Raw genomic sequence first — 20,118 nt, forward strand, 5'->3', positions numbered from 1 at the left:
CAAAAGCAGAGACATTACTTTGCCAACAAAGGTCCGTCTAGTCAGGGCTATAGTTTTTCCTGTGGTCATGTATGGATGTGAGAGTTGGACTGTGAAGAAAGATGAGTGTCAAAGAGTTGATGCTTTTGAACTGTGGTGTTGGAGGAGACTCTTGAGAGTCCCTGGGACTGCAAGGAGATCCAACCAGTCCATTCTAAAGGAGATCAGCCCTGGGTGTTCTTTGGAAGGAATGATGCTAAAGCTGAAACTCCAGTACTTTGGCCACTTCATTCGAAGAGCTGACTCATTGGAAAAGACTCTGATGCTGGGAGGGATTGGGGCCAGGAGGAGAAGGGGACGACAGAGGATGAGATGGCTGGATGGCATCACCGTCTCGATGGACGTGAGTCTGGGTGAACTCCGGGAGTTGGTGATGGACAGGGAGGCCTGGCGTGCTGCGATTCACAGGGTCGCAAAGAGTCAGACACGACTGAGCGACTGAACTGAACTGAACTGAATATCTCATTGTACACACGGGGCGCATTTTCTTTATCCACTCATCCTTTGTGTTTAGGTTACTTCCACATGTTGGCTGCTGTAACAGTGCTGCAGTGAACACTGGGCTGCAGGCACCCTTTGAACCATGTGTTTGTCCGGATATATGCTCAGGGTGGGATGCTGGATCACACCGTGGTTCTATTTTTAGATTCTTAAGGAACTTCCCCCCTGTTCTCTACATCGCCAGATCTTTATGAACGGCACAGCCTTGGAGAGATGAACACTGCTTTTACTTTCTGGTTCTACCTTCCGGCAGCTGATACGAAACTTCTAGGTGATCCCGTTTTATACTCAAGTTACTGTCATCGTTCATTTTTTAAAACAAGCATTAGTGATCTTCATGGACTAAAGTATCCTTTAGAAAGTTATTTTGAGTGACATCAGGAACAGTACCGTGATGATTTCTGTTATTTTGATCTAGATTTGAGTTGGGGATAAAGGGCTGCCTCCAACTGAGAGCTTTACGCAAATTTATGAATACCTAAAATGAGTAATGGGTTTGCCTGGTGGCTCAGCAGTGAGGAATCTGCCTGCCAGTGTAGGAGATGGGGGTTCGATCCCTGGTTTGGGAAGATCCCCTGGAGGAGGCCATGGCTACCCACTCCAATATTCTTGCCTGGAGAATTCCTTGGGTTAGAGGAGCCTGGCAGGCTCCGGTCCATGGGGTCGCAGAAGAGTCAGACATGACTTAGCAACAAAACAACAACAAAATGAGTCATCCTGGGAACTACAAATATTCTAAGCAAAGCCAAAACCAAACTAAAGGTGTCTGCCCAGCTCAGTCTCTCTCAGACCGCCCGGTTCTCCTCGTCCGTCCTGCATCTCACCAAAGGCCTGTTCTCAACACCCCCCGGGGCGAGGCCCTGCACATCTCTCAGCGCCTCTCCTTCCTTTTCAGCCAATTCTTACTGATGTTTAGAATTCTTGAGAAAAGTCCTTAACAGAATTTTACAGGGAAATACTAGCCAAAAATGTTAGATCGATCTACATGACCATCTGCCAGAACCCAGACTTTCTACCAGCTGGTAACACATGCTGTGACTGAAAACCCGTTTCTGTCCGAGGACCTGACTTTTGACTGATACGCGCCACTTACAAGCGCTGAAACTTCAGAACTCTAAGAAAGACACCAGCCACTGTGCTGGACGTTTCGCATAACCCTATTCCATTCTCACAGCTCAGTGCGGTAGGTATATCACTCACGCTTTGAAAAACAGACACAAACGCTCAAGGAGTTGGCAGACCTGACCAAGTTTACAAAGCAAAAAGATTTGGAATTCAAACTGAAACCTGTCCAGCGTGTTATACTATACCATGTGACTTACCATCTATAAAATTAATGAAAATAAACCCAAGGATATTATAAAGAAATCCATTGCTATATTTCTCAAAAATTCCTGACTTGTAAGCAGCATCAACTTTGTCCACACTTTATTTCACATTAGAGAAATACCTAACTACCTGAATCAAAGAAGCCAGATTTCTAATACTAACAAAGTGGCTGAACTAAATAGAACAATGGGTAACAGGCTGTGGTAAACTACTTGTATCTCAGGTTCTCTTGCACTCAAAATACCCACAATTTAATATGATTAGACAGCACAGAAAACTGATGGGAATTTACAGGCAAAGTGCCTCTGCCCGTTGCCAAAGGAGTTCTGACTGCAGACTTCACAGGTTTGACAAATCCTAGAACGCGGACGCTGCTGTCCTTGGGGCCGCAAAGAGTTGGACACGGCCAAGCGGCTGAACTGAACTGAGTGCTACAGCTGGCCATTATCTTAAGCATAGAGCATTAAACCTGCTTCTTAAACTGCCAAGAATGCTGACCTCAAAAAAATCTTTGCAAAACAAGGTACCTGGCTGGGACTGCTACGAACACACTGATAAAACAATAAAAAAAAAAAAAAAGAAGAGAAAAACAGTAGCCAGTTGTCACTCATAACCTGTTCAATTCCAAATGCTATATTTCTAACAGTCATTCAAGCAATCTATTCATCAAATAACATGAAAAACAGACTCAGAGCTTAATGTAGGAATAATCGGTCTATGTGATGACGACGATAAGCCTGTGGGTTATGGGGAGTAAGCGTGCGTGCTCAGTTTCGCCCGACTCTTTGCGACCCCACGGACTGTAGCCCGCCGGGCCCCTCTGTCCATGGGATTCTCCAGGCAAGAATACTGGAGGGGGCTGCCATTCCCTTCTCCAGGGGATTTTCCCAACCCAGGGCTCAAAGCCGTGTCTCTTCATCCCCTGCATTTGGCAGGCAGGTTCTTTACCACTAGCACCACCTGGGAATCCAATGGGGAGGAGGTCTAAGGTAATTCTCACCTGTTACAGAAACACTCCACTGAGCTGGGCATTTACTTTGATGAATGCAGAGTTAAGTGGAGAGGGAGGGGCGGGAAGAATAATAGTTCATACAGTTCAAATCTTACTGCAGTCACATAAAAAGCCAATGTTCGATAGACACCAATACAGATATTCATCATATGGTATTCCAACATGCAGAATCTCATTATTACTGAGTTTATAAAGAAATAAGTGTATTATGCCTCGCAGTGTGTAATCCAACATCATTCTCTTAGAAAGTAACGTCACAGGAGGGGAATCCAGAGATTATAGGCAGAGGTTGTTTCTCAGATACAGTCAGTAGTACTTTGCTTCTAGTCCCTGCACAGAACCAAAGAGAAAAGGGAGACGGCGGTGAGAGGCTAGAGAAAGATCCAGAGACGCTCATGAGACGCGCCGACGGCCCACTCTCTGGTTATTGACAGGGCTGAGTCTCCTCCTGCTGTAAGCAGGGCGCTTTAGCTTGTTCTCCGACTGTTTCTGAAGTCACTGCTACTCCGCCAGGGCACTCATCACATGGAGTCACGGGGGATTTACCATGCTGATGACAGAGCCCTGCTGCATGGAGTCACGGGGGGATTTACCATGCTGATGGCAGAGCCCGGCACTCATCACACGGAGTCACGGGGGATTTACCACGCTGATGGCAGAGCCCTGCTGCATGGCTGCAGCGTTACTCCTGTAACCCGTGTGCAGAGCCAACAGCAACTTCTCCATGCAGTGTCGTATCACTTGACGTCCACAATCGACAAACAGCGGAACAAAACATTAGGCTGGATTTTAAAATCAGGCCTCCTCAGTGAACGGTTCAAGGCTCATTTTATTAGATCCCAGGAAAGTGAAACTGAAAATGTTTGAGAGGTGCAGTTTTTATCTGCTTCTGACCGTCACTGCAACGACCATGAAATCCTGCCTATGGGTATTTCCCTGAATGCTCAGATCAAGTACTGCCTTAAGTAATAACTGTACAAAAATAATCACATTGACTCAAGAGGTTAAATCCATTTTAGTTTCATTAAGTTCTGCTTTGTAATCTTTGCCTCATTTTAGGAAAGAATTTTTGCTTATTAATTCTAAGTATAAGCAACCCCTCCCCTTCTAAAAGCAGCCTCCGACGTGCACCCGTGGCCCCAACGCCCCCGTCCCCAGGCAGTCTGCAGCCCGTCCAGCCCCAGGCAGGGCGAGGGGGGCCGGGCTCAACCACGGCACGGACTTGGGTGCAAACAGCAGCGCTTTGAGGCCGCAGGCTCCCTCTGGGCCTTCAGCGGAGTCACAGCCGCAAGGCGTCTAGTGCTGGATCTGAAGGGAGGTATCTTGGAAAATTACTGAAATAAAAACGCGCCTTTGTATTACTGCTAATAGATGCCCATTTAAAAACACATAACTAGAACAGCTATATACCTAAACACAAGTCAGATGAAGTTGTTTTTTCTATTTTGTATCTAATGCAAGGAAGCCATACACACACACGTATGTTTGTATAATATGGTCGAAATCTTCACGACGCTGTGGCTAAAATCATTAACGTACTTTTTATTCATTCATTCATCTTTGGCAGCGCTGTGTCTTCAGTGCTGCTCGGGCTCCCCTCCGCTGCGGGGTGCGGGGCTCCTCTCTGCGGCGGGGTGCGGGACTCCTCTATGCTGTGGGGTGTGGGGGCCCCCCTCCGCTGCGGGGTGCGGGGGCTCCTCTCTGCTGCGGGGTGCGGGGGCTCCCCTCCGCTGCAGGGTGCGGGGGCTTCTCTATGTTGCGGGGCTCCCCTCCCCTGTGGGGTGCGGGGCTCCCCTCCACAGCGGGTTGCAGGGCTCCTCTCCGCTGTGGGGTGCGGGGCTATTCTATGCTGTGGGGTGCGGGGCTCCTCTGTGCTGTGGGGTGCGGGGCTCCCCTCTGCTACGGGGTGCGGGGCTCCCCTCCGTTGTGGGGTGTGGGGCTCCTCTATGCTGCGGGGCTCCCCTCCGCTGTGGGGTACGGGGCTCCCCTCTGCTGCAGGGTGCGGGGCTCCCCTCTATTGTGGGGTGCGGGGCTCCTCTCTGCTGTGGGGTGTGGGGCTCCCCTCTAGTGCAGGGTGTGGGGCTCCTCTCCGCTGTGGGGTGCGGGGCTCTCCTCCACTGCAGGGTGCGGGGCTCCCATCCGTTGAAGGGTGCGGGGGCTTCCCTCCGTTGTGGGGTGCGGGGCTCCCCTCCGTTGTGGGGTGCGGGGCTCCCCTCCGTTGCGGGGTGCGTGGACTCCCCTCCATTGCGGGGTGCGGGGGCTTCCCTCCATTGTGGGGTGCGGGGCTTCCCTCCGCTGCAGGGTGCAGGACTCCTCTCCACTGCAGGGTGCGGGGCTCTCCTCTGTTGCAGGGTGTGGGGGCTCCTCTCTGTTGCTGGGTGCGGGCCGCAGCGGCTTCCCGTGGGGTGGAGCGCGGGCTCTGGGCGCGTGGGCTTCAGCAGCTACAGCACGCGGGTCTGGTCTGGCGGTTCAAGGGCTCCAGAACACAGGCTCGGAAGTTGCAGCACACAGGTTTAGCTGCTCGGCGGCACGTGGGATCTCTCCCGGTCAGGGATTGAACCTGTGTACCCTGCACGGGCTGGCGGATTCCTATCCACGCCACCGCCAGGGACGTCCCTAATTGTATTCTTGAAATACAAAATACCAGCTCCCAGATTAGAGTTCTCGAGGCATTTTCTAAACTTTCTCAATTCTGATCCTTAACTACTACTCATGTTTAAGGAGTACACTAATACTGAGTGAAAGCAGAAAAACCCTGAAAATCGCTCTGGCTGGATGGGTCTCTTAGCCCATCCCCGCTGCACTTCATTTGGAAGCAGCAGCGGTCACCAAGCAGGACCGCTGTCCTGGGGCTGACGTTGCTTGGAAACTGTTGTACAACGCCCTCATCTTATTCTAAGTTTATGTTCTTTGCCAGTAAGGACAGGGTAAGTTGCCAAGGAAGGGGCTGAGAGTGACAGTGGGAGAAATAAATACAGGGAGGCGGGAAGCCAGCTTCAGGGGAGTGTCAAGGGCTTCTCCGCCACGTCCCAGCATTGGCATGGCCGAAGGAGAACCTTTTTGAGGGATAAAGGGAACAAAAGGGGAAAGCTAAGAACAGTACAGATTCCCCACAGCAGGGCAGTTGAGAGCACAGGCTTTGCAACCCACTGGACCAGGGTGCAAAGAAAACGCTCCTTTGTCTCCACTTCACAGACACTTGATCTTAATGAACCCTCTCTGAGCCTCCACATTCTCATCTGAAAAATGAGGATAACAGTATTTATCTCATAGAATTTCGAGAATTAAATTGGATAATACACGAAAATACGCCAAGCAGAGTCCTTGACACAGAGCAAATGAGTCACTGTGCAGAGGTTGCTACCATCATTCTTCTTGCTTTGAGGACTTCACCCATACTCCTTCCCCAGCCTACACAGCACGGGCTCACCTCACACCATCTTTTCACCACACTTTCCAGCCATCCAGCCTTCTTTCCAGGACCTGGCTCCTGTCTTAGGCTCTACACGAGCCTCTCTAAACAGAACGTCCTCCCCAAGACACTAACATGATAGTCCTTCTAAGACCGCCAGGCCACAGCTCCACCATCAGCTCCCGAGAGGCCTCCTAGCCACGCACTCTCTGGGCACACAGCCCTTCTCCAGCAGAAGCCCAGGTTTTACTTGCCGACGGAGCACAAGGCGTCTGCTCCTCTTCCTCAGTTGTCCCTTGAGTCCTGCCACATTAGCCCACAGGCTGAATTCTTCAGCGGTTGTTCACAGCTGCATCTCTTGCACCCAGAAAGAGTCCCAAGTACCAGAAGAAGCAGGAGAGAAGGAGGGAGAAGGGGAGGGAGGAAGAGAGCGAAGGAAAGAAGTCTCAGGGCGGAAAAAGGAATCTGAGGGTTTAAACATCAACACTGGATTGGCCAAAAAGTTCCTCTGGGTTTTCCCAGAAAATTTAGGGAAACCTGAACAAGCTTCTTGGCCAACTTGATACAATTTGATAGGGACTTGGTTTTCTATGTGAGTTGACAGGAAGTGAATTTTTGTACCTAAATGTGGTACTGAAAGGCATGGGATCATGGAAGAAGGGTTTTGGAAGTACACACACACTCACACTCACACGGACATGTGCATCCACTTGCAGATTTCAGGAAGAACTCTGAGAGCGAGCTGCCTGCCGCCAGCCACAGGCTCCCACCCACAGGACACATCAACTCACCCACTGTTTTTCCTCATCTATACATTAAACGGCTCACTTGATTGCTTTCCGTGTGTTTTCTTTTATGACCACATGTGGTTTAGTAGGCGAAGAGATTAGCCAAGAATTCTAATCTGTAGGAAGGTTAGCGTGTCTTTGTAACAGAAATAGGGTTTCCTGACTTCGGTATTCTGGCAAATCTATTTTGCAAAATAAAAGCTCATAAAATCTGCAAAACTACATTAACAGGGCTTCATAAAATCTCATCGGCAGCATTTTGTTTGACCAATGGGATGATAATAGCTCAGACAGGAAGGCGTTGCCGTTTTCACGCTCTGAAATATTAGAAGGTTCAAGAGAAGGGAGTAATCTAAGCAACCTGCTGTGCAGTCGAGGAAGGAGCGTAATTCTCAGCTCAGGTGCCAAAGGAGGATGCAAGTACTTCAGCAAAGCGAGAAAGAGCCCACAGATGGTGTATACAGGATTTTTTTTTCCACTTTCACGCTAGCAAATGTTAACATAAATAAATATATTTCGTAATGGAAATGGTGATGGTTAGTCACTAAGTCGTGTCTGACTGTGTGTGACCCCCTGGACTATAGTCTGCCATGCTCCTCTATCTCTGGGATTCTCCAGGCAAGAATACTAGAGTGGGTTGCCATGCTCTCCTCCAGGGGATCTTCCTGACCAGGGACTGAACCCGGGTTTCTTGCATGGCAGGCAGATTCTTTACCAGCTGAGCCACTAGGGAAGCCCCTAATGGAAATCAGTTCAGTTCAGTTCAGTTCAGTCGCTCATCGTGTCCGACTCTTTGCGACCCCATGAATCGCAGCACACCAGGCCTCCCTGTCCATCAACAACTCCTGGACTTCACTCAAACTCATGTCCATCGAGTCAGTGATGCCATCCAGCCATCTCATCCTCTGTTGTCCCTTTCTCCTCCTGCCCCCAATCCCTCCCAGCATCAGAGTCTTTTCCAATGAGTCAACTCTTCACATGAGGTGGCCAAAGTACTGGAGTTTCAGCTTCAGCATCAGTCCCTCCAATGAACACCCAGGACTGATCTCCTTTAGGATGGACCGGTTGAATCTCCTTACAGACCAAGGGACTCTCAAGAGTCTTCTCCAACACCACAGTTCAAAAGCATCAATTCTTCAGCGCTCAACTTTCTTCACAGTCCAACTCTCACATCTATACATAACCACTGGAAAGACCATAGCCTTGACTAGACAGACCTTTGGTGGCAAAGTAATGTCTCTGCTTTTCAATATGCTATCTAGGTTGGTCATAACTTTTCTTCCAAGGAGTAAGAGTCTTTTAATTTCATGGCTGCAATCACCATCTGCAGTGATTTTGGAGCCTAAAAAAATAAAGTCTGACACTGTTTCCACACTTTCCCTGTCTATTTCCCATGAAGTGATGGGACCAGATGACATGATCTTCGTTTTCTGAATGTTGAGCTTTAAGCCAACTTTTTTACTCTCCACTTTCACTTTCATCAAGAGGCTTTTTAGTTCCTATTCACTTTCTGCCATAAGGGTGGTGTCATCTGCATATCTGAGGTTATTGATATTTCTCCCGGCAATCTTGATTCCAGCTTGTGCTTCTTCCAGCCTAGCATTTCTCATGATGTACTCTGCATAGAAGTTAAATAAGCAGGGTGACAATATACAGCCTTGACGTACTCCTTTTCCTATTTGGAACCAGTCTGTTGTTCCATGTCCAGTTCTAACTGTTGCTTCCTGACTTGCATGTAGGTTTCTCAAGAGGCAGGTCAGGTGGTCTGGTATTTCCATCTCTTGAAGAATTTTCCACAGTTTATTGTGATCCACACAGTCAAAGGCTTTGGCATAGTCAATAAAGCAGAAATAGATGTTTTTCTGGAACTCTCTTGCTTTTTTGATGATCCAGCAGATGTTGGCAATTTGATCTCTGGTTCCTCTGCCTTTTCTAAAACCAGCTTGAACATCTGGAAGTTCACGGTTCATGTATTGCTGAAGCCTGGCTTAGAGAATGTTGAGCATTACTTCACTAGTGTGTGATGTAAAGGCACTGCTTGGGAGGAGAAGAAAATTGAACTGTGCACCTGCGAGGTCAGTCACTCAGTCGTGTCCGACTCTTTGCGACCCCATGGACTGTAGCCCACCAGGTTCCTCCATTGGGTCCTCCAGGTAAGAACACTAGAGTGGGTTGCCATTTCCTCCTCCAGGGGATCTTCCTGACCCAGGGATGGAACCTGGGTCTCCTGCATAGCAGGCAGATTCTTTACCACTGAGCTACCAGGGAAGCCCATGTATTGTGGACAGAATTTTGTAAAGAATTTGAATTGGCTTTTACATCGCTAAATTTTTAGTTTGGATTGTATTTCTCAGTTCATCACACATGGCTGTAACTTCTAAGAAGAAAAAGTGTATCTTCTACTAGTTTTCTCATAATTACACTAACAATGAAGTATTTACTATGAAGTTTGTGTTTCTGAGACCTGATTTCAAGGTTTAAATCCAGAAATAAGATGCATCATCAACGTAGAGGCGTTATTTTTCCTTCAGAATTTCTTGAATTCTCCTGGCAGAAACGACGGCATTTATAATAATTTTCAGAAGATTTATTCTACTGGTAAAGACATAAAAATAAAACTAGGCAAATGTCATTTTGACAAAAATATAGAGGTGAGCTGAAAATGTTCACTTAGCACACATCCCTTTAAAGAGACATTTTATACCAAGTTCACCATGAATGTAAAGGGAAAAGTCTCCTGAACTTCCCACATCTGATGCTGTCACTGCCACGTCTCTCCTCAGACCTGTATTCTTAGGTTCTCGGTGATGCGCCATCCATTCCCCAAAGCTGGACAGAGCAGAAAGACCAAGACTACAAGCTCAGACATTGCCAAATGCAGCGACGACTTTGGCAAAAACCAGGCAGTGCTGAGGAACCCTACTTCCCACGTTTATTCCCACGGATGGTAGCCCATGAGGCTCCTCCATCCATGGGGTTCTCCAGGCAAGAATACTGGAGCGGGCTGCCATCTCCTTCTCCAGGGGATCTTCCCGACCCAGGGATCAAATCCGTGTCTCAGGCCTTGGGAAGAGGGTTCTGTAGCACGAGCCCCACTGGGATCCGTTTCAACGACAGAAGCAGTGAAGGCATCTGAGCTGGTGGCTCTCCCGAAGCTGGCAGTGGGCTAGACCTGTCGTACAGGCTGTGGTTCGCCGACTCCCTGCCCCCGAAGTGCTGTCATTCCACAAAAGCAATCAAGTCCTTGGCTCCGACACACACTTGTCTCTCTTCCTAAACCTTTCCACTGTGCCTCTGAGGATGGTGTTCTCCATTTTTCCCAGGCAGCAGAGCCATGTGAACCATCTGAGGGCTTGTTAGAACACAGACTGGAGGGTCTCATATGCAGCATTTCTGACTCAGTCAGTCCAGGGTAGGGCCTGATAATTCATATTTCTAACAAGTGCCCAGGTGATGCTGCTGGCCCAGGGACCACACCTGGAGAATCACTGCTCCCAACTTCCTCGATATTATCGGCAAACTCCATACGACATCCTCAGTCTCTTTACAACAGAACACCCCTCAGCTCTCTGAACTCACCTGCACGTATCGCCCTTCTATCTGCTATCTCGGGAGTCTGCACTGGCGTTTCTCCTCCCTCACCCTCACCTCCAGTAAAACATGAAGTCATGTCATTTGCTGACCCGCACGTATTTTGATGTGCCCGCTTCTATCTGCCTGCCACCTTACCCTCAGCTACGACCTTACTACTTGTCAACAGTGTGCTCCGAACACTTTTCAGAACGCGTGCACAACGATCCTTTTAAGACGAGACTCTTCCTTGCTTAAAACCACCCTTCTGAAAGCTCTCCGAGGCCACAGGAGACTCAGCCGGGACGGGTCCCCGCCTTACTCTGCCCAGGCTTCCTCCAGGCCGCCACGCCTGCTGTTCCCAGCCTGGGATTCTTTCCCTGTGCAGTCAGCCTGAACTTCTCAGGCCGCAAGGGCCATCCCCAAGAAAGCCTTTACTGACCCTCCAGACCAGGCCAAGTTTCCCTTAATGTGTACTTGTTTCTAACTATCTGTCTTCACATTAAAAAAACAAAAATAACTGACACTTATTACACTAGGCATTTTTCCAAGCCCTTCATACATTTGTTTGTTTAATCCTCACAAAACCCCACAAGGTAGATGCTCTCAGAATTCTCCGCCTTCTCTCCTTTATTAACCACATGGAGGAGCGGGGCACACAGAGTTTAACAGTTCGCCCAAGTTCAAGTCGCTAGTAAGTGCAAGAGCCAGATGCACATTCACGCCCTGTCTCCAGCCCATAAACCCCGCCTCTTGAGCGCAGAGAATTCTACCAGAGTCCAGTGTTCACATGGCCAGGCCCCACGCAGACACAGTCCGCACGGAGTTGGGCATTTATTAGGTAAATGTGTTGTTGAAGGAACTGATTACATGTTAGCAGAATATTATCTATTATTCACTAGTCTGCATTATTAAGGCTTATTTCAAAAAAGGGCTTTCTACCCTGCCAGCGGTCTCAGCAGAATCAGTTACAGACCTTATCTTGTAGCAACTGCAGTACTATCATTATGTGGATCGAGTCCTTTAATTGCTTTCATACCCACATTTTAATCTACTTGCTAAACCGTTTCACCTACAGGCATATGTATATAGACAACCGTATAAGTCAGCATAAACAGAACACTGAGATATTACCATAATCTAGTTATTAAATTTCTGTGAGAATTATTTTTAGAGAGGAATACATATTCTTGTGGAGTATCCTTATATTCAAAGGGTACAGGGCACAGCAGTAATGGAGGGGTAAAATATTGTCTTGATCACTTCATTCCATCTGTTACAGTTTTACTAGTTTAAGATGTGATACACATATCCCTTACAGTCTAAATTCTAACTAAAGTCCCACTATCCAGACTCAGGAAACATAAAAAACTCTTTAAGGTGGAGCTGTTTTCCTTCACTATTCAAGCTCTTATTATTATTCACTAACCACAATCTCGGAGAAGGCGATGGCACCCCACTCCAGTACTTTTGCCTGGAAAATCCCATGGATGCAGAAGCCTGGTAGGCTGCAGTCCATGGGGTTGCTAGAGTCGGACACGACTGAGCGACTTCACTCTCATTTTTCACTTTCATGCATTGGAGAAGGAAATGGCAACCCACTCTAGTGTTCTTGCCTGGAGAATCCCAGGGACGGGGAAGCCTGGTGGGCTGCCGTCTCTGGGGTCGCACAGAGTCGGACATGACTGAAGCGACTTAGCAGCAGCAGCAACCACAATCTAGGGACCAAACATATTTCATAAATAATGAGGCATCCTTCATTACACAAACTCAGGAAGCAAACAGACTCACATGGCAGAGATACCTGAGTTTAATTTGAGATTTTAAATTAAAGAGGGTATGTGCTTTGGTTGTTTGTACAAGACAGGCACAGGCTGAAAAAAAAAAAAGCTGAGATTTTATGTCTCCTTGGGACAGTGATCATATTTCTAAATCTTTTCATCATCCCTGGACACAGCACGTCACAGATATCCCATAAAAAATTTTGATGAGCTCTTGGTGTTAATACAGCCAAGATAAAGTTCTCATTCCTGAAGTTTCGTTTACAGGTACACTATAAATCTATTTTAGACTATTATGAAACCAGTATTTAAAAAATATAGCTGTTCCAATAATGACATTTACAGTTTACAGAACATGCACACACACACACACACACGCACACACACACACGACCCTTCCTCCGCCCAGTCTAAGACAGCTTCTCCGTCATTTCAGTCTCCCTCATCTGGCCAGTTCCTCAGTCTTCTTAGAACAGTGGCATTTATGTAACAGGTAGACCAGGCGCCTTGCAGAGCCTCCTCCACAGGGCTGCGCGTGCCGTTTCTTTGTGGTCAGAGCTGCGTTACATGTCTGGGCAGCATAAGTCAGAGGAGGCGTCACAGGGCCTCCTATGGGGACAACTGATGACATGGACACAAGGTTTGTAGACTAGATAGTAATACGGGTATCAGTGCAATACTCTGATGATTACAAACGTACTCTGATTATATAAAAGTATACCTTGGTTTTTAGGAAATATAGGTCAACTTATTTAGAGGTAAAAAGGCATCACATCTCTAACTAGATTTCAAATAGACCAGCCAAAAAAACAAAGCAAAACAAAACAAGCTTGTCTGTGTGTTTCTAGACAGAGAGAAGGAATAATTAAGTAAACGTGGTAAAGCTTCAATATTTGGGGAATGTGACCAAAGGGTACATAAAAATTATTTTTCCTCTTCTTGCAACTTCCCATAACCCTGAAATTATTTCAAAATAAAAAGGCAAAAAAGGGAAAAATATAAATTAAAAGAAATAAAATGACCAGTGTCCTACAAGTCACCCCAGGAACCCAAATAATCAAAGTTTTTTTAAATGAATTATAGTTGATTTATAATATTGCGTTATTTTCAGGTATATAGCACAGTGATTCAGATATTCTTCAGATTATATTCCATTCCAGGTTGTTACAATATACTGAGTATAATTCCCGTTGTTTTTGCTCAGTTGCTAAGTCAGGTCCGACTCTCTGCGACCCCATGGACTGCCGCATGCCAGGCTCCCCTGTCCTCCATGACTACTACAGTCTATGGGGCTGCAAAGAGTCAGACGCGACTGAGCAACTAACACTTTCACACTTTTCACTTTTTCATATACACAAATACAAACATATATTTATATTACTTATTAATTTATTGAAATGTGATAATGACTTGTGATTCAGATATAAATAAGTATGAATGCCAAAAGCAAAGATATAATGATATTTTTATTAATATAGAACATATGAAAAACCACAGTAACAGTAAATCTGAGTTTTACATACCCTTTCAATGCAAGGTTGTTCAAAGTGGAAAGCATCTACAAAGATAAACCAGAAAGAGATTTTTAAAAGACAGGATTAAAATAAATAACCTTGCTGGGAGTCTGCTAAATCATATACTCCAAAAAAAAAAAGCAACCCCAACAAACTAAAGAAAAATATATCCATGTGAATATAACCTCCATATTCTTAGTAAATATTATCCTGTACAAAGTAAGTAATACTCAATCAGTTTTATGTGAACAATTTCTCCAAAAATGAATTCGAAGAGTGTGAGGAAACCATTCCCACAAGGAGTGTTTTGCAGAGCCCTCTAGAGTGTCTGGAGCTGCTGACAACTGGAAATACCAAGAGAAAAACTGAAAAGCAGGAGGGAAGCAACTGAAATGGCTTCACCAATTTCACAGAAGAAAAATGCTATGCTTAGGATGGCTTTGAAATAAATTTAAGTTTTAGAAAAATATAGTTTAATGGGTCAACAAACATTGCAAACGTATAAGGGTCCACACCTGTGGACCTCAGTTGGTAAATCATCTGCCTGCAATGCAGAAGACCCAGGTTTGATCCCTGGGTTGGGAAGATCCCCTGGAGAAGGGAATGGCAACCCACTCCAGTATTCTGGCCTGGAGAATCCCATGGACAGAGGAGCCTGGCGGGCTACAGTCCACGAGGTCACAAAGAGTCAGACACGACTGAGCAGCTAACACTTTCACTATTTTCACAGATGGATAACTATTAGATTATTTCAGCCATGACACCCATTCAGCCTCAGCCAAAAACCTAGCAGGCTTTGATAAACTGTTATGACAGACATACAGTATTTGGAATGATTCAAGACAGGATAATTTCTGAGGCATGACACACACTCCGTGATGCTTTTGATAAACTGCTCCCCTTTGCCAGCTCGTGCCTTCCCTTCCTTTCCGCCTAGGCCGACTCTACGTGAAGGGACGGTAGGGAGTCTATATGCCTAACGCTGAAACCAGCAAGACACCTGCACATACCCCACGCTGGCCTATCAGAATTAGAAATAGGTGAGCTTTGTGCTTCCTGTCTTATTCAGCTCCCTCTCATCGTACGGTGACCCCTGACACCCACACAGCTCACAGAATCAGCAAAACCTCTCAGTGCCTGAGCAAGTCACCCCACCAGCTTGACAACTACTTTTTCATGATAAGAGGCTTTTAGTTCTCAGCTAGTCAACTCTGGCATGGCAGTTTAAAAACGCATTTTAATTAAAATGATTCCCATAAGACTGAAAACATTTATATAGGAACCAAGGTACTAGGTAAAGAATTACAGAAAAAATCAGGGTGGCAGTAGATAGCAAATTAAGCAAAATGCTTCTGCTTTCAAAAGTATGTATTTTTGCCCACCTATGAGAAAAGGAACAGTGATTAAATAAGTCTTACTAAAAGATCTTTATTTTCTTCTCTTAATAGTCTAACAGGACTGAAAGAATTATAAGAACGTGGTATACCAAGATTTGCAAGACATTTGCTAAGCTATCCTATGATATTCAAGATAGAGAAGTAGGTGGATCTTTAGTTAATTGAAGGACCAAACTCAAACAGTACTAATTAATAGTTTGAGATCAAGTTGCAACTTGTAAAGTGTGACACGCTTTGGACCTTGTCCAGTCCCTTTTAACACTTTTCGGGTAATTTTCACGGAAGAACAAAAACGAGAAATTTACACATGCCACAGAACTAAGAAGGGCAGTTAACATCAGAATTAATCTTTTTAAAAAGACTGTAAATAGATGAAAAATACAATAAAACACAATGAATTCTTTCAGTACTTTTCAAGGTCTCAGTGTATTTCAGATCCTGTGCCAGGAATTTGGTTTATAAAAATTGTAAAAATTTGGCAGATCTGACTCATAGACTATCTTTTCTTACATTTTTATACAATGTTTAAAGGCTACTTTCCATTTATAGTTATTTCAAAACATAGGCTATGTTCCCCATTTGTACAATATATCCTTGAGAATACCTTATACCCAGTAGGTTACACCTACCACTCCCCAAACCCATGCTGCCCTTGCCCCCTTCCCACTGGTAACCACTGGCTTGTTCTCTGTATCTGTGAGTTTGTTTCTTTTGCTTCATTCACTCGTTTGTGGTGTTTTTCAGATTCCACATATCAATGATATCATATAGTACACATCTTTCTCTGACTTAGTTCACTTAGCATAAAACCCTCCAAGTTCATCCATGTTGCTGCAAATGGCAAACTTTTGTTCTGTTCATGGCTGAGTAGTATTCCCTCGTGTGCATACATACACCGCATCTTCTTTATCCATTCATCTGTGGATGGACATTTAGGTTGCTTCCACATCTTGCCTATTGGAAATACCAATATTATGAATACTGGGGTGCATGTACCGCTTCAAATTAGTGGGGTGGGCTTTTTAAACATTTATACACACATAGGAGTGGACCTGCTGTGTCCTATGGTAGCTCTATTATTAGTTTTTTGAGGCGCCTCCGTACTGTTCTCCATAGTGGCAGCACCCACTCACATTCCCACCAACAGGGTAAGAGGGTTCCCTTTTTTCCACGTTCTTGCCAGCATTTGTTATGTGCCCTTTTGGATGATAGCCATTTTGACAGGTGTAAGGTGATTGTGGTTTTGATTTGCATTTCCATTATGAATAGTGACGCTGAGCATCTTTTAATATGATCTCAGGCTCATTTTACACTTTCCCTCCCTACACCTGGAATCAGCCTCTTCTCCAGGGAACTGCTGTCTTTCAGTGGGGAAAGGTAACAGCAAGATCTGGGCATAGGTATACTCATTGCTCTGGGAACTGCCTTTTATGTGGATGGAACAGGAACTGAAATATCATGAGCTCATATTGATGGTAACCATTCAAACTGGACATTGTAGGATTCTTCCCTAGCTTCTTTCATTTTATAACTTTTATTTCATTTGTAACTTTCTGTTATGCTGAATATCTTGAGTTCTAATAACATGCTTATCTGTTTTTATATATAAACATTAAAAATTTTTAAAGTTGCAATACTGCTATTAGTAATAACGAAATTACTGAACAAAGTTCAAGATTTCTGTGAAGTTTCATGTCCTTAAAATGTAACTCACTAAAGATTTCTCACTTTTTTATATACCAAATTCCCACACGTTCTTGGTATACTCTAAGATTTTATATTCTGTTCTATTCTGATCCATTCTTCTGTCCAGGGATAACTGAATCTTAATAGGTATGTGATAAATCAAGTGAATCTCTAACTGAAGGTGGGGAACAGCAGACACAGTTTCTGATACAAAAGCCTCGAACAGGTTCTTCTCTTTCAGTTGTTCATTCATTTTCCAGTTCACACTCTGGCAAAGGAACACACCTAAAACTTCCAAGTTTTGGTTTAAAGTTTCAAAGGAGAAATAATCTTAAAGTTTTGGGAAGACTTGAAACTGAAAAGCATGAATTAGGCATCCAATTCAATCAAAAACAGTATTTGTATATATGAAAATTTCACTTCTGTAAGCTATAAAAATTCGTGTATTGTTTTCAGTTTTTTTTTTTTTAATCAAAGATCAGATAGGAACTACTTAGGAGGAGCGAAATTTGCTTTTGTTTATCCTGGAGCAGAGTTTAAAATACAAAGAGCTTTCAAAGTAAGCTGAATGCCATCAACTCGGAGAGAAATTCAGCAAGTATCCCTTGAATAGCTTTCCTGAAAGAAGTGATTTATTTGAGAGAATTAATAAAGATAGCTTTGTTTAGTGTTACAAAATGGCATAAAGAAACCAGCAAAATGACTGTACAAGGAGATGACTCAATTCTTTATAAAAAAAACTTTTCTAAGTTTTGCAATGAGTCAGTTTAATGCGGGACAATAAAATAACAGACAGACATCAAAACCAATTATGAAAATAATCTACCACCTCAGATATTTGCCTTCTTAGTGTGTTTCCATTTTCTTTCAAAAATGCCAGCTTAGTATTTAAGTAGGATGGGAGCTGACAAAGTCAAAGTATTACATTTTCTAATATATAAAATATTTTATTAATATCAGAGTATTAATATGTAGCTCTTCACTAAATGATGAAATATTACATGTATATTAAAGCATTATTATTAAAAGCTTTAAATTCCTCAGATATTTAAAAAGTAACTTACATTTCAGTAAGAATGCGTTTGTAAACAGACCACCATAATGCCATAAAGCTTTTAGTGAGATCTCTTCTCCCTGAACGTCCTAAAGAGAACGGCTTTCTATGACCAAAAGTATAAGACAACAATGTTAATTAGCATATAGAATATCCCCCAAACAACAGTACTTTAAGAGACTGGCAGTGAGAATTCCACTTGTGAAATATGCTACATATTTTACTGTCAACAATAAAAAATAATCACAGTGTAATTACAGAAGCAGGCAAATGCTGAGAGATACTGTTCAGACAGTGTGACTGGTCCTTATTTACCGATAGTTTTACAGTACTCCACAAATGATCATGAATCAAGACTGCAAAGAATGGCAACGAAATGCAGGTTCCTACAGCCTTAATTTCTTTGAAAAACCGCTGGCAGTTTTTCTCAGGTAGCTGAAGATTATCAGGTAGTTCAGAATACATGTATATAATGTCACATTCCATCCATTTGAAGCTCAATTTCAAGTTTTCATTCTTTTTCCTCTTTATTAACTATCCTTCCCAGGAGCAGTCATTGTAAAGGAAATTAATGGTAATTTTTGTCCAAATGCCCGTTTTGTGTTATTTATTAATCTTGTTATTTATTTGTATCTTGTTACTTCTGAAAAGGAAATGCAATACGTGACAGCCCTTAAGGGTAAATCATTGAAAATCCCATTAAAAATCATGTGGTCACTACAATCTAAAAGCTGTAAGTAACAAGACCACTGAAAGAAGGAAAGGGAATGGGACCCATGTAACAAAGGAGGAACAACAGGCCCAAACACTGGGCTAAGGAAAAGGCTGCTTCTGCGCGCCTCAGCCGTGCGCTTCCTGGCGGCCAGCGCTGTTGGCAGATGTGCGTATTTCTGTCCGGGAACTTTATCAGGCGGCGTTTTCACTGGCAGAAAGCGTAGTATTTAGGTACCGAGGAAGCCACTTCTGGGTGCCAAGCAAATGTTTTCCACTAGCGCTTGAAGTCACTTTACACTTTACAAAGACTCCTCTGGCACTTTCAAAGAGGGATGACAAGGAGTGACGAGTACACACCAGATTCCATGCACAGAAGAGGTAACCAGCGGGGACCCACTGCCGCACAGGGGACTCTGCTCAGTGCTCTGCGGTGACCTCAGTGGGAAGGGACCAGAAATGAGGGCATGTGTGTACAAGCGCAGCTGCTGCGCCCCGCCGTACCGCAGAAACTCACAGGACGCTGTAAGCGCCTGCACTCAGCAGAAACTCAGAGAGCAGTGGTGACAGGGGTGCGTGCTGCCAGTGCTGGAAAATCCAGCTGCACGCTTCCCGACACAGGTGACGAGCGCTCAGTGGAGAGGAGACTTGTGACGACACTGGGGAGAGTGTGATGGGCGACTCCTGCCTGTTGCTTCCCTGCCCCACCTGCAAGGCCCACCCTTACCTCGGTGCTGGAGCTGCTCTTGAACACCGAACAGACTCCAGCTTCAGCGTTAATCTGAAGCAGTAACAGCCTGGGAGGCTCTCTGAGATCAGTGGCTGTCACACTGGTCCCGGGGGTCTTGGAAGGCTACCAAATGCAGCGGGTCCTGAGCTTCCAGGGTTTTAAAGGAAAAGCTCTTTTTCAGTTTACATGTGTTTAAACTCCCACACCTAAAACCTCTTTCAGTTATTAACAAGCTCATCCGAAATGATGTTTACGCCAGTCCCTTGGAAGGCTGCCTTGAGGGAATAAGGTACTGACATGTGAGTGACCAGCCTTGCATACGTATTAAATACCTTTCTTGGAGAAGTGCGAGAGTTACGAGGGCTAAAAAGAGATGCTGATGATCCAGATTGGCGATGAGGAGGCAGAACAACCTTAGGATAAGTTTTCTGGCACAAAAACAAAAGCACCTGCCTACTTCACTTTTCTTTTTTTTCACCTGAGAGAGAAAAAATTAAGAAGACTCTCCACAGAGCTGCCTTTAAATTCATTTGTCTTGATTAGAGCAGTCAGAGTGGTGACTAACAGTATTAAAATTACTTGGAAGTATTTATA

The 20,118-nt window shown here is 44.8% G+C and overlaps 1 protein-coding gene across 2 annotated transcripts in view; it reads right to left on the reverse strand.

The window, feature by feature from the left end:
* LOC109553440 (ubiquitin-conjugating enzyme E2 E2) overlaps positions 1 to 20,118 on the reverse strand; it is a 374,262-nt gene that overhangs the window by 193,078 nt on the left and 161,066 nt on the right. Inside the window, exon 1 of one of the 2 annotated variants that reach the window (XM_070781550.1) lies at positions 13,956 to 13,990. The exons of the other annotated variant lie outside the window; for it this stretch is intronic. Coding sequence (XP_070637651.1) covers positions 13,956 to 13,990 — 35 coding nt within the window. Of the gene's footprint in view, positions 1 to 13,955; positions 13,991 to 20,118 lie in introns of those variants that run through there. 2 annotated transcript variants of the gene reach the window in all.

This window comes from Bos indicus, chromosome 27 (genome assembly GCF_029378745.1).
Source record: "Bos indicus isolate NIAB-ARS_2022 breed Sahiwal x Tharparkar chromosome 27, NIAB-ARS_B.indTharparkar_mat_pri_1.0, whole genome shotgun sequence".
NCBI classification, from domain to species: domain Eukaryota; kingdom Metazoa; phylum Chordata; class Mammalia; order Artiodactyla; family Bovidae; genus Bos; species Bos indicus.